Source organism: Scyliorhinus torazame, chromosome 2 (genome assembly GCF_047496885.1).
Source record: "Scyliorhinus torazame isolate Kashiwa2021f chromosome 2, sScyTor2.1, whole genome shotgun sequence".
Lineage (NCBI taxonomy): Eukaryota > Metazoa > Chordata > Chondrichthyes > Carcharhiniformes > Scyliorhinidae > Scyliorhinus > Scyliorhinus torazame.
In genome coordinates this window covers 94,149,313-94,164,279 of record NC_092708.1, presented here as the reverse complement: position 1 = coordinate 94,164,279, position 14,967 = coordinate 94,149,313, and the positions used below count along the sequence as shown (strand labels likewise).

Genomic DNA, 14,967 nt, shown 5'->3' with positions numbered 1-14,967 from the left:
TCCTAGGATAAATCCCATCAGGACCCGGGGACTTATCTATTTTCAGCCTGTCCAGAATTGCCAACACCTCTTCCCTACGTACCTCAATGCCATCTATTCTATTAGCCTGGGTCTCAGCATTCTCCTCCACAACATTATCTTTTTCGTGAGTGAATACTGACGAAAAATATTCATTTAATATCTCGCCTATCTCTTCAGACTCCACACACAACTTCCCATCCCTGTCCTTGACTGGTCCTACTCGTTCCCTAGTCATTCGCTTATTCCTGACATACCTATAGAAAGCTTTTGGGTTTTCCTTGATCCTACCTGCCAAATACTTCTCATGTCCCCTCCTTGCTCGTCTTAGCTCTCTCTTTAGATCCTTCCTCGCTACTTTGTAACTATCCATCGCCCCAACTGAAACTTCACACCTCATCTTCACATAGGCCTCCTTCTTCCTCTTAACAAGAGATTCCACTTCTTTGGTAAACCACGGTTCCCTCGCTCGACGCCTTCCTCCCTGCCTGACCGGTACATACTTATCAAGAACACGCAGTAGCTGATCCTTGAACAAGCTCCACTTATCCAGTGTGCCCACCACTTGCAGCCTACTTCTCCACCTTATCCCCCCCAAGTCACGTCTAATGGCATCATAATTGCCCTTCCCCCAGCTATAACTCTTGCCCTGCGGTGTATACTTATCCCTTTCCATCATTAACGTAAACGTCACCGAATTGTGGTCACTGTCCCCAAAGTGCTCTCCTACCTCCAAATCCAACACCTGGCCTGGTTCATTACCCAAAACCAAATCCAACGTGGCCTCGCCTCTTGTTGGCCTGTCAACATACTGTTTCAGGAAACCCTCCTGCACACACTGTACAAAAAATGACCCATCTATTGTACTCGAACTATATCTTTTCCAGTCAATATTTGGAAAGTTAAAGTCTCCCATAATAACTACCCTGTTACTTTCGCTCTTATCCAGGATCATCCTCACCATCCTTTCCTCTACATCCCTAGAACTATTTGGAGGCCTATAGAAGACTCCCAACAGGGTGACCTCTCCTTTCATGTTTCTAACCTCAGCCCATACTACCTCGGAAGATGAGTCCCCATCTAGCATCCTCTCCGCCACCGTAATACTGCTCTTGACTAGCAGCGCCACACCTCCCCTTCTTTTGCCTCCTTCTCTGAGCTTACTAAAACACCTAAACCCCGGAACCTGCAACATCCATTCCTGTCCCTGCTCTATCCATGTCTCCGAAATGGCCACAACATCGAAGTCCCAGGTACCAACCCATGCTGCCAGTTCTCCTACCTTATTTCGTATACTCCTGGCATTGAAGTAGACACACTTCAAACCACCTACCTGAACACTGGCCCCCTCCTGCAACGTCAAATCAGTGCTCCTGACCTCTATACTCTCATTCTCCCTTACCCTAAAACTACAATCCAGGTTCCCATGCCCCTGCTGCATTAGTTTAAACCCCCCCAAAGAGCACTAACAAATCTCCCCCCCAGGATATTTGTGCCCCTCAGGTTCAGATGTAGACCATCCTGTCTGGAGAGGTCCCACCTTCCCCAGAAAGAGCCCCAGTTATCCAGAAATCTGAATCCCTCCCGCCTGCACCATCCCTGTAGCCACGTGTTTAATTGCTCTCTCTCCCTATTCCTCATCTCACTATCACGTGGCATGGGCAACAACCCAGAGATAACAGCTCTGTTTGTTCTAGTTCTGAGCTCCTATCCTAGCTCCCTGAAAGCCTGCCTGACATCCTTGTCCCCTTTCCTATCTATGTCGTTCGTGCCAATGTGGACCACGACTTGGGGCTGCTCCCCCTCCCCTCTAAGGACCCGGAAAACACGATCCGAGACATCACGTACCCTTGCACCTGGGAGGCAACATACCAAACGTGAGTCTCTCACGCTCCCACAAAATCTCCTATCTGTGCCCCTGACTATCGAGTCCCCAGTAACTAATGCTCTGCTCCTCTCCCCCCTTCCCTTCTGAGCAACAGGGACAGACTCCGTGCCAGAGGCCTGTACCCCATGGCTTACCCCTGGTAACTCGTCCCCCCCACAAGTATCCAAAGCGGTATACTTTTTTCTCAGGGGAACGACCGCAGGGGATCCCTGCACTGACTGCTTCTTCCCAGTCCCTCTTACAGTTACCCATCTATCTCCAATCTTTGGTGTAACTAATTCCCTGAAGCTGCTATCTATGACCCCCTTTGCCTCCCAAATGATCCGAAGTTCTTCCAACTCCAGCTCCAGTTCCCTAACTCGGTCTTGGAGGAGCTGGAGATGGCAGCACTTCCTGCAGGTAAAATCAGCAGGGACACTAACGGCATCCCTCACCTCAAACATCCTGCAGGAGGAACATTTCACTCCCTTCCCTGCCATCCCTCTAACTTTCTACCAAGATCTGGCTAACAACTAAATTAAATTAAAAAAAATAAAATAAAATATGGTACTTACCTCACACCAATGGGTTTTATTATTAGGTTAGAGGAGGAGGGCGGGTGGGAGACACTACACGTGTAGTGTCTCGGGTTTCCTCTCCACCAGAATTTATTGGTGAGGGTCTTCCCAGAAGTCCGCGGGTCGAACTTCCTGTTCCCGCCTTAAACACTAAAATTTAAAAAAAAAACAGCAAAGAGGGACCGAAAACGGGACCAGGTAAGTGTTTACCGCTGAAATTGACTAGCCTGCTCTAGTGAAGGTCTCCCAGAAATCACTAACGCACCGCTCCAGCTGAAATCTACTGGCCTGCTCCTGCAAAGACAAGTGTTTTTAAAGGAGAAACTTACCTCCCAGCAATCACTTGCGCACTGCTCCCGCTGAAATTGACTAACCTGCTCCGCTCCCGCTGAAATCGACTGGCCTGCTCCTGCAAAGACAAGTGTTTTTAAAGGAGAAATGTACCTCCCAGCAATCACTTGCGCACTGCTCCTGCTGAAATTGACTAACCTGCTCCGCTCCCGCTGAAATCGACTGGCCTGCTCCTGCAAAGACAAGTGTTTTTAAAGGAGAAACCTACCTCCCAGAAATCACTTGCGCACTGCTCCCACTGAAATTGACTAACCTGCTCCGCTCCCGCTGAAATCGACTGGCCTGCTCCTGCAAAGACAAGTGTTTTTAAAGGAGAAACTTACCTCCCAGCAATCACTTGCGCACTGCTCCCGCTGAAATTGACTAACCTGCTCCGCTCCCGCTGAAATCGACTGGCCTGCTCCTGCAAAGACAAGTGTTTTTAAAGGAGAAACTTACCTCCCAGAAATCACTTGCGCACTGCTCACGCTGAAATTGACTAACCTGCTCCGCTCCCGCTGAAATCGACTCTGTGTCATAGATTTTCCGTGATCCCTTTAATCGCTCCAAAGATGTGCAGGTTAGGTGGATTGGACATGCTAAATTGCCCCTCAGGATGAGATTACAGGGCGGGGGATTGGGCCTAGGCAGGGTGGTCTTTGAGAGGGTCGGTGCAGACTCGATGGGTGGAATGGCCTCTTTCTGTTCTGTAGGGATTCTGTGATTACAGCCTCAGGACATTCCAAAACAGCTGACAATCAATTAAGTACTTTTTAACTGTTAGCACTGTTGTAATAAAGGAAAATACAGCAGCCAATATATGTTCAAATAGCTATTAGGCATTGACCAAATCGTCTGTTTTTAGTGACAAAGGATAAATCTTGACTGAGGCACTAAGAACTCCCATTCTTGTCTTCAAATAATGCAAAGGGATCTTTTACATTCACCTGAGAGGACACTGTTGATATCAGGATTATTTTTCTTACAGGCACTAATGTAATTATGGATAGAAACTAGACTTCAACTAACGCAGTTTAACATTATGCAAAGAAATTTCTTATACCATTCTCTTAATTAAATACATGACCTGTTCCTTTCTGTAGTGACAGATCTGTAGTCTAGCGTTGCATGGTGAACTAGTCTTTCCTTCCGATACAACTTTGGAGGGACAGACTCTGTACCGTTGCACACCTCAAGGGGATACAGTGGAAGCATTCATGCCCAACATCACTCTTTATTGAAGACAATGTAATCAATCACAAATTGTCGGGCCAATTAGAAGAATGAAAATGCATCTCACAATAATATGCAATGTACAGCAAATGTTTTGTAATGTTGTAAACTGATATTAAATATGGATAATTTTCAACTGGTATAAGCGTATTAGAATAAAGTAAATAAGAACTTTATTAACTTTATTAATTTTCTCGACTCAAGCATCACAATAGCTAATGGAAATGTCAAACTGTGTAGATATAGTGCTACTGTCTGATGTAGCACAGTGACATGCTTGTACATGGTTCATTACAAAATGTCGGCACATTGCTATTTGAGCTGTTTTTGTTAACTGCATATAATACGCTGTAAAGAAACCACAGTGAATAAGTCGTTACCTTTGAACCTTCATCTCGCAGATTAAAGGTGAGTTCGAGGTTTGTTAAGAAGTAGTCAGAAAATTCTGGATACATATCCAAGACTTCTAAAAGGTCTTCCCTCTGGATCTTGTGCAAATCGCAGTAAGTCAATGCTCGTACATCAGCATTAGATTTCCCAGGTCTTGCATAAAGATGGATCATTTCACCAAAGATGTCATTTTTCCCTAGACAGAAACAGATGTTCCTTTAAAAATCAAAGTTCCTCGGATATAAATCTTTGTGTCACTATTTTCCCCTGATGCTGGATTCAGAAAATTCCCCAAACTTCTTTTGATTCTTTTATGCCTTGAGAAATAGATTTGAATAAATGATTGAAACATGGAATTCGACGTTTACGACCTGGGGTCTGTGCTGATGCCTTACTGATGATGTACGATATCATTCTGACCTTCTCAGTGGAACAAGTCACAGAGGTGCTGCTTATGTATGAAGCTGCCACTGAAACTTCAAACCAACTGTTCTGTAACTGAAAACATATGTAGAATGCTTGTGCTGAATAATAAGCTTCTGCACAGAATCTCAAGTGTTTTATTCTTTTCTCTAGGGCTTTTAACAGGTCAGTTTTAATATCAATGACATACACACCCCATTTATTTTGTCCTAATTCATTTTCTTTTTCTAGATAATTAGATTGTATTTATTGATGATTATATACTAAGTTTTATTGAATTCTGGTTGGGTAATCCTCAATTTCTGAAAGGGAAATTCAACCGGACAGGTAGAAAGCTGCATAAGAACAACTGCAGTTTTCAAACAGATTGTTTTAATTTGCAGGAAGTACTTTTTTGAACTTTGTTAGGATTGTTATAAATGGACTTCAATTCAAAGCAGATGTGGTCATCATTCTGCCCTGTTCTGAATTCTGTAAATAATTCACAGCAAAAGCAAGTAAAATGCTTTTTAAGGTACCTATTATTGTAGGTCAATCATTGCAGTTGCACAGGGCTCTGTATATTAGGAACTTTACACAGTTCTACCCTTACAAACATTTGATGTGATGCACAATCAAACTAGCTTTCTTCAGTCTAACGCTCTCCCAGCTGAGCTATTTCAGCTGGTAAATTAACTTTCTTTACCAAATAATCAAAGGCCTACTTTTATTATGGATATTGTGCGGTTAAAAGAAATTCAGAAATCACTACATTTGAGATGTATAATTTCTTCTAAAATATTTTATGAGACTCAACCAACAAATAGCAGGTAACCATCCATACTGACCTTTTAATACTTCACAAATAATTACCAAGCTACTAATAAGTAAACAGAATCTCACTAACTTCAGTGATCCAGCTGCACAACGCACAATAATAGCAGAACATTGCTGAACAGAGAAAATCCTAATTTACTCAAAAGGAATCGCATGTGTTCAGGCTCCTGTCCTATACATCATGTACAATGGTAACATTAGGACCTTTTTGTATAACTGCAGATTAAAAGCAAAATGATTTTTAAATCTGCTCCAATGTAAATTTGTTTTACTGGAATGGGATAAAGATTCGCCTTCCAGATTAGAACTGGGATAATTTTACTGCTGAATTTCAGCAAAGGTGAAAATGATCGCCTTGCAGTCTGACACATCGGCAGGCTGTGATTCTGGTGAGTATGTGGGTATGGCACCTAGAGTCAGAGGTGTACAGCACAGAAAAGGCCCTTTGGCCCATCGCATCTGCACCAGGCAAAAACAGCCCACTTGGTACTCTAATCCCATTTTCCAGCACTTGGCCCATAGCCTTGTATGCCTTGGTATCGCAAGTGAACATCTCAACAGTTCTTAAATGTCATGAGGGTCTTTGCCTCCACTACTCTTTCAGACAGTGTGTTCCATTTTCCTACCACCCTCTGGGCGAAAAAGTTTTTCCTCACACCCTCTAAACTCCCTACCCCTTACATTAAATCTATGCCCCCTGGTTATTGAACCCTGCACCAAGGGGATAAGTTTCTTCTGGTCTATTCTATCTATGCCCTTCATAATTTTATACCTTTCAAACATGTCCTCCCTCAGTCTCCTCTGCTCCATGGAAAACAACCCCAGTCCATCCAATCTCTCTTCATAACAAAAACTCTCCAGCCCAGGCAACATTCTGTTAAATCTCCTCTGCACCCTTTCCAGCGCTATCACATCCTTTCTATAAGCTGGATTCCAGAACTGCACACAATACTCTAGCTGTGGCCTAACCAATGTTTTATACAGTTCCAGCATAATGTCATTGCTATTAAAATCTATGCCGCAGCTAATAAAGCATGTGCCTTCTTAACCACTTTGTCCACCTTAGAGGATTCATGTATATGCACCTCAAAGTCCCTCTGATCCTCAGTGCTTCCCAGGGTCCTGCCATTCATCATGTATTCCCTTGCTGTAAAGTCCCAGGCGAGTGAACACCCGGAGCGATGATGATTTGGAAAAAGACACTAGCTATCTATTCGAATACACCACTATTCCCCGAAGGGTCTCCTGTGCCCAGCCCACACTCGGGCTGGGGTATTTAGGTCCTAAGGTCCTCTAGCTTAAGGGTGTACCTCTGCCCTCTCATCTGGAGAGATCCTACTTAGGTGAGGATCAATGAGGACCTGATGGTGCAGACCCCGTGACCTTGGGTCGGGTTATGACACCCTTCCCCTCCCCCCCCAAGTCTGGCACATCGTCCATCTCGACAGCTGGAGAGGTTAAGGCTTCACCCTGTTCACTCGGGGCTGTCTCTCTGGTGCCCGCTGCGCCAGACCAGAAGGGGTGTGTTGGACTGGAGAGCGACCTTTTCGGGTCGAACGCCTAAGTGGTTCCACCATGCTGGGTTTGGCGGGCACCCTGATGATTTAGTCTCCATGTCAAACTCGGGGTCCGATGAGTCGACATCCCATAGTTCCAGATCGAAGGATAGGTCCTCCTAACAAGAGGTCAACAACGGCTGTGCCGGAGGAAGAGGTACCACTGGCTATAGGAGCTCTGAGTGGTGTTCAAGTACCTTTTGGACGCAGCTGCAGAGGTGGTCCATGCGCCTATTCGACTCCTTCCCCTGTACACGCACAGAGTACGAGACAGGTCCTGATTGCTTCAACACTATCCCCAGGATCCACAACGTTAGCTGTTGGCTAAATTTCAGACATAGACTGGGCCGCTTGCGGAAAATCCCCGATGGGCCTTGGTCGACACCCGTCAGAGTGCTCCTGTCGATCGTGGACCTTTTCCCCAATATAGGGCAGGACAAGGCTCAACTGCGTGCGCAGCCAACAGCCCATTAACAGCTCCAAGGGTACTACCCTGGTAGTTGCATGGTGTGGGAGTAGAATAAGAATCGGGCCAGACGGGTCTCTGGAGAACAGGAGATCTGCTTCCGCATCCCTAACTTAAAAGCCTGTACCACCTGCTCGGCCAACCCATTGGAGAATGGGTGGTAAGGAGCAGCCCTTACATGGCGGATGCCTTTCATTTCCAGGAAATCCCCAAATTCTGCACTAGTGAAGGCCGTGCTGCTTTCCGACACCAAAGCCTTGGGAAGTTCGTGCGTACAGAAAGTTTGGCGGAGCTTCTAAATTGTGCCCGCGACATTGTTGTGGACATGCGGTGGACGTCTGTACACTGAGTGGGCATCCACAATGAATAAAAACCGGCTCCTTGTAAAGGTCCTGCGAAATCCATGTGGAGATGGGACCACGGTCAGCCCGGCCAATTCCATTCTCCTTGCCAGTGTAAAGTCCCAGGTGAGCGACCACTCGGGAGTGATGATGATTTAGAAAAACCTATTTAAATATACTCCTACTCTCCGAAGGCTCTCCCATGCCCACACTTGGGCCAGGGTATTTATGCCACCTTCACCCCCAGAACCTTTGACATAGCTCCCACAAAGGCCAAAACTCTTCCAACTTCAGACACGCCGAAAACATGTGGACATGTCCCCTTGCGCGCTGCCCGCACCTATTTTCTAATCCTGGAAAGAACCAGCTCATTCTTGACACCGTCATGTGTGTCCTATGCACCACTTTGGATGAGACTCAGTCTCGCACTGAGGAGAATAAATTTACCCTTCACAGGGCCTCACTCCATAGCTCGGCTTCTTAGGCACCCCCAGCTCTTCCCATTTCCATTTTATTTCCTCCACCAAAATTTTCTCTCTCTCCATCAACTTCCTGTAAATGTCCGAAAACCTACCCATCCCTATCCCATCCACAGACAAAATCTTATTTTGCAGCGCAGGGGATGGTAATTTCAGGAAAGTAGCCAACTCCTTCCTGACAAAGTGTCTGACTTGCAGATATCAAAACATGTTCCTCCTTGGTAGTTGGAACTCCACCTCTCATTCTCCCAACTCTGAAAACTGCCCCCCCCTCCCCCCCCACAAACAAGTCCCTAAAGCACTCTCTCCCCACTCTCTCCCATGCCCTAAAGGCCTCCTGAGCATGCCTAGACTCCACGTTTAGGCTCCATGTCTTGTACCTTAACAGATGCTGTAATGTAGCGACTAGGGAATTTTCACAGTAACTTCATTGCAGTGTTAATGTAAGCCTACTTGTGACACTAATAAAGAGTATTATTATTTTAAAATGTCCCTAAAGCACTCTTTCCCCACCCTTTCCCATGTCATAAACGTGGAGTCTAGGCCTGCTGGAATAAACCTGTGGTTACCACAGATTGGCGCCCACAGTGACATACTTTCCATCTTAAAGTCCTGCCGCCATTGATTCCATACCTTCAAAGCTGATACCACTAATGGGCACGTGGAGTACCTGGCCAGTGAGAATGGAAGAGATGACAATAACAGTGCCCTCAAACCCGTTCCTCTACACGAGGCTTCCTCCATCTGACCCCACATTGACCTCTCCTCCACTGCCCACTTCCTGACTTTCTCCACCTTCGCCACCCAATAATAATTCATCAAGATTGGCAACGTTAAGCCCCCTCGCCATCTGTCTGTCTCCTAATCCAAGGTACCTTACCCACCCATATCAACTCCAAGATCATCCGATTGACTCAACTGAAAACGGATTTGGGCACAAAAATCGGGAGATTCTGGAAGACACACAGAAATCTCGGCAGCACCATCATTTTAACTGTCTGAACCCTTCCAGCCAACAGCAGGGGCAAAACATCCCACTTCTTAAAATCATCTTTCACCCCCTCCACCAGATTTGCCAAATTCAGCTAATGCAACTGGGCCCAACTATGCGCCACTCGTATCCCCAAGTATCAGAAACGTGCCCTGAGCATCCAAAACGGCAGCTTCTCCAAGCCCTTCCCCTGTATCAGCACATTGACCGGGAATAATTTGCTCTTCCACATATTGAGCTTATACCCTGAGGATGAGCCAAACTCCACCAATATCCTCATGATCCTATCAAAGCTCTCCACTGGGTTTGTAATATACAACAAGAGGTCATCTGTGTATAGCGGGACCCGATGCTCCATCCCCCCCATATAATACCCCTCCACCATGGGTCATTACAAGTGAGTGGCCATTGCTAGGCTATTTCATTTAAGAGTCAACCATGTGTGCCAGAGTATCACAGGTAAGTATAGCAGATTTCCTTCTCCAAAAGGCGATTAGTGAATCAGATGGGCTTTTATCACAATTGTTTCATGGTCATTATTACCAACCAGCTTTTATTTCCACATTATAAAAGAATAATTTCCACCATAGTAGGATTCAAACCTGTGTCTCCAGAACACTAGCCTGGACCTCTGGAATTCTAGTCCAGTGCCATTACCATTACACCAACTCCTCCCCAAGTGACATAGTTGTATTGTCACTGGACTAGTAATCCAGAGACTCAGAGCAAGATCTGGGGACCTGGATTTAAATTCTGCCATGGCAGATGGTGAAATTTGAATTTAATAAAAAGTTGGAATTAAGAAGTCTGATAATGAACATGAAACAATTGTCTTAAAAAACCATTTGATTCACTAATGTTCTTTAGGGACATCTGCCATTCTTACCTGATCTGGCCTACATGTGACTGCAGATCAGATTCATAAAATCATAGAATCCCTACAGTGCAGAAGGAGGCCATTCAGCCCATCAAGTCTGCACTGACCCTCCAAAAGAGCACCACATCCAGGCCCACTCCCCTGCAACCCCAGCCAACCTCTGGATACTAAGGGACAATTTAGCATGGCCAATCCACCTAATCTGCACTTTGGACTGTGGTTGGAAACTGGAGCACTCGGGGAAGCCCACACAGACACAGGGAGAAAGTGCAAACTCCACACAGACACCCAAGGTTGGAATCGAACCCGGGTCCCTGGCGCTGTGAGGTAGTAGTGCTAATCACTGTGCCACCCTGCTGAAAATTCACAGCAATATGGTTGACTCTCAAATGCCCTCTGAAATGAAAGGCAGTAAGGACAAGTATTAAGTAATGAGTGCTAGCCCAGTATAAGGTCATGCATATTTCCGTGTACCCGAACAGGCGCCGGAGTGTGGTGACTAGGGGCTTTTCACAGTAACTTAATTGCAGTGTTAATGTAAGCCTACTTGTGACAATGAAGATTATATTATCATTATCACAGAGAGCGGGTAAATGGAGTCGAAATCAGCCATGATTGAATGGTGGAGGGACTCGATGGGCCGAATGGCCTTACTTCCGCTCCTATGTCTTATGGTCTTATTATTATGAGTGCACTTTTTCCTGAATTGTACTCTAATTGACCAAAATGGAAAATACAGAGAATCCAGATTGAGATATATACTCTTTCTTTCCCAAAAAAACCATGCTAGTAGACATATAAATGTAGCAGTTGGAAAATCATTTGCAGCACACAAATAAATTAGCATTGTGCTGCTGAAAGACATGACTCCCTCCTGGCAGCATGAACTGATCCCAGTTTTAATCGGCAGACCGGACCTATGTGCTGTTCCTCCCCTTTGCCTCTACTCCTAAATATTCTTGTTTATAAACCCGATGTTAGGTCTGAACTTGTACTTAACACTCACTCTTTATACAGCTTTCAATGGTGTGCAACTGTACTTGATTTTCCCATGATTGACACTTTTCTGAAAACCACAAAGTGGCTTTTCCACTATATTAATTTAATTAACTTTCAGAGGGACAAAATGGTCAAAACTGCACCAGAACTGTCCATGTAGATACTTACACCAAAAATCCCATCACTGACTGCTTCTTTGCTAAAGTGAGGATAAGATCATTAATTGTCTTTCTCGCAAACATTTGTGGAACACAAATGGAAAATACCCAATTAATTTTTTCCAATTAAGGGGCAATTTAGCGTGGCCAATCCTAGCATACACATCTTTGGGTTGTGGGGGCAAGACCCACGCAAACACAGGGAGAATGTGCAAACTCCACATGGTCAGTGACCCAGAGCCGGAATCGAACCTGGGACCTTGGCACCGTGAGGCAGCTGTGCTATCCACTGTGCCACCATGCTGCCCTACAATTGGAAAATATGACAATTAACCAGCTCTCGTGGAGAGCTGAGTTAAAAAAAATCTTGGAGCAAATGATACAATAGGGCGGGATTCTCCATTGGCTGGTGCCAAAATCGGGAAATGAGATTGGGCGAAGAATAGGTTCTGATGCCGACATCGAGACGGGTGCCGATTTGACACCAAATCGCAATTCTTCGTTGTCTTGACAGCGGCGTCAATGTGGTTCGGAACGCATGCAAAGTAAACATCGTTTGTATATTATTAGCAGGCCTGACCTGGTATTCTCCGGGGGTTCCGCGATTCTCCGCATCCGATGGGCTGAGTTCCCGACAGCGCGGTTCACTTGTGCATTTAAAAATCGAGAAACCAGCGTTGTGGCTGCTGAGGGGGAGAGAGGGGGTACGGAAAGTATCCAACATTGCCATAGTTTGTTGACAGGTGTGCCGCTAGCTGGGGGCTTCGGGGGTGGTCAGGAGGTGGGCTGTGGGGCCTGGGTGGACGGGCACGGAACACCATTGCCGCAGCCGGAAAGGGAGCCATGCAGTTGCACACGCTGCTCACAGCACACTGTGAACTTAGGGACATGGGTCGTATAGGTGAACCCCAGGCCACCCCCGGGTACCCTCTGACCCAGCCAACCCATCAGCTGTATGGGCGCGCTCCAGCACAACCAGTGCCATCTTGTTGGCTGGGATGAGTGTGCGTGGGGATTGTAATGTATATATGTGGCTGCAGCTTGTCAGCCTCATGAGTTTCAATCATGGACCCGGCGAATCCCGCACCACTTTTCATTGGAATCGATTGTGTTCCACGTGGCGCCGGTGCTAGCCCCTCCACAGTCGCTGAATTGATCCAGGTGGGCGCCAGTTTTGCTGTGGTGAAAGTCCACGAATCCTGCCCTGGCGTCAACGCTGAGTGTCAGGAACAGAGAATCCAGCCCCAATTTAGCAACGTTGTCTAAGTGACATGAGCTAATTTATATGTTATTATTGAGGAGAATTTCTGGCCTTCAGAAATGTTTAGAAAATAACAAGTACGGCAAAGATTTACAATGGATTTGCCACTGAGTAGCCCCATTATGTCAAGATTTATTCTGAAGGCCATTTATCCAATGAAAAATGAATAGTTTTAGTAAGACTTAGCTTTGAACACCTGCTCAATATCAGCCAGACATTGAAAAATAACCTAATTATACAATGGATTTGTCAATAACCTGGAAAGGCATGTAATATAATATTTTGATGAATGTTGCTTTAATTATATAATACAGCACCTGCGTCTGAAGGTTAAACTGCAAGAAAGTGCTACAATACATCTTTGCTGACAAGTGCAAAGTACTTCTTTGAGAAAAAAAAACATGGCTTTAACGTGAGTTGTCGAACTGTTTTTGGGCATTACATTTTCAGTGTTGGCTTATTCAGTCATCCTAATTTGCAGTTTCCGGTCAATGGAAAGACTACCAATCTCAATGTATGTTTGATTCAAAAAATTTAATGATTTAGATTTTGCGATATTTATCTTGTACTAATGTACTAATGAAACATCTGACTGATATTCATATTAAAATTCATACATTTAAGAACCATGGCCTGTGAGAGAATCCGCGGGTCCCAAGAGTTGTTACATTGCTTTACATCAGATTTTAAAATTTTTAAAATGTATTTACTCCACCTTTGATGCTATTTTTATGCCATATACTTATTAAAAAATACTTCAGTGATAGCACTACTTTGTTTTCAGCGTGGATACTATAAATCCAGGGCAGGATTGGGAATCTGCCAATATTTACAAAAGGATTCCTCCCACATACAGAAAGGTTTGAAGATCATTTAATATCTATCTTTCACGGTAAAGAGATTCATTTTCAATATCTAAATTATGAGGCTTTTCCTCAGAGAAGCAATGAACCCCCACCAAGTTCAGCACAGGGCACTCCTGCTGTTAACACAAATACTCAAGAGATAGATGCAGATGCCAGGTCCTTTGAATCACAAGCAACATGTCAGTTGGTTTAACATTCATCCTCCACTCTTACTGCCTCAGGTAAGGAAGCACCTAAGGGCACGGCACATCCATAACCAACACACAGAGGTAGTGACAGGGATAAGCACAGCAAGAAGATACATTGAAGACAAAAACCCTTAAACACTGCATGCATTCATTAAATAACACAATTTTAGTTTTAATAAGAGTTTCAATTTGTCTTTCTTTTTTGTGCCAGTTATAGTAACAGATATCCAAAAACCAAACTAATAAATTAGCTGACCCCTGTGATGTCAATTTTTAAAATTGATTACACCTCTGTGTATTACCCTTGTAATTTTTTTTACATGAACAGTTTTATGGCAATGATATAAATACAAGTTGTTCCTGTTGCTGCATGTTGGAATGGAAGTATGAACAAGGAGCTCAATGATAACCTTCGAGGTAACTGCCATTACTATCTCTATAATCTCCTCCAATCTCTCAGCCATTCAAGATATCCGTGCAGATCCAATTCTGGCCTTTTGGGCATTCCTGATTTTAATCAGTCCATCCTTGGTAGCCATGTTTTGAGTTGCTAAGTTCTGGAATTCTCTGCCTAAATCTTTCCATCTCTCTTCCATTCTTTCTTCCTTTAAGTCACTCCTTAAAATCTACCTTTGTGACCAAGCTTTTGGTCACCTGTCCTCAGCTCTTCTTGGGCCTGGAGAACAGAAAATGTGGCAGGTGTGTGTGGTGATATACATCACTGTAAGTACACAAAGGGTTAATGTACATACACTACACCTAGCTCAACACTAGAGGGAGCACCAGAGACATGACGCACAGACAGTCAACCAATAGGTCAGTAAGATAGGACACAACCAATGGACATTCACGATACACACAGAGGTGACACTACCACAGGAGGGCATTACACCAACCCATATAAAAAGACACGGCACACATGATCTTCCTCTTTCCAGTGGAGACACTCACTGTGTACACAGGGTTGATTTGAAACACATCACACCCACCACGTGGATTGTAGCAGACTGGTTCGTCAGTCTGAGTAGCGATAGCAGGATTAACAGGAGAGTCGAATCCAAGTAGGAGAATCGTTAACAGTAATAAATGTGTTAAAGCTATCTCCAAGTCTGAACCTTCCTTTGTCAGAG

At 44.8% G+C, this 14,967-nt stretch overlaps 1 protein-coding gene across 4 annotated transcripts in view; it reads right to left on the bottom strand.

Annotated features, from left to right (window-relative positions):
- Window positions 1–14,967, bottom strand: part of LOC140389741 (voltage-gated inwardly rectifying potassium channel KCNH7-like) — a 732,829-nt gene that overhangs the window by 42,306 nt on the left and 675,556 nt on the right. For all 4 annotated transcript variants that reach the window (XM_072474210.1, XM_072474216.1, XM_072474226.1 and 1 more), the window contains one exon: window positions 4,407–4,612. In XM_072474210.1, the coding sequence (XP_072330311.1) occupies window positions 4,407–4,612 (206 nt within the window). The remainder of the gene's footprint in view (window positions 1–4,406; window positions 4,613–14,967) is intronic.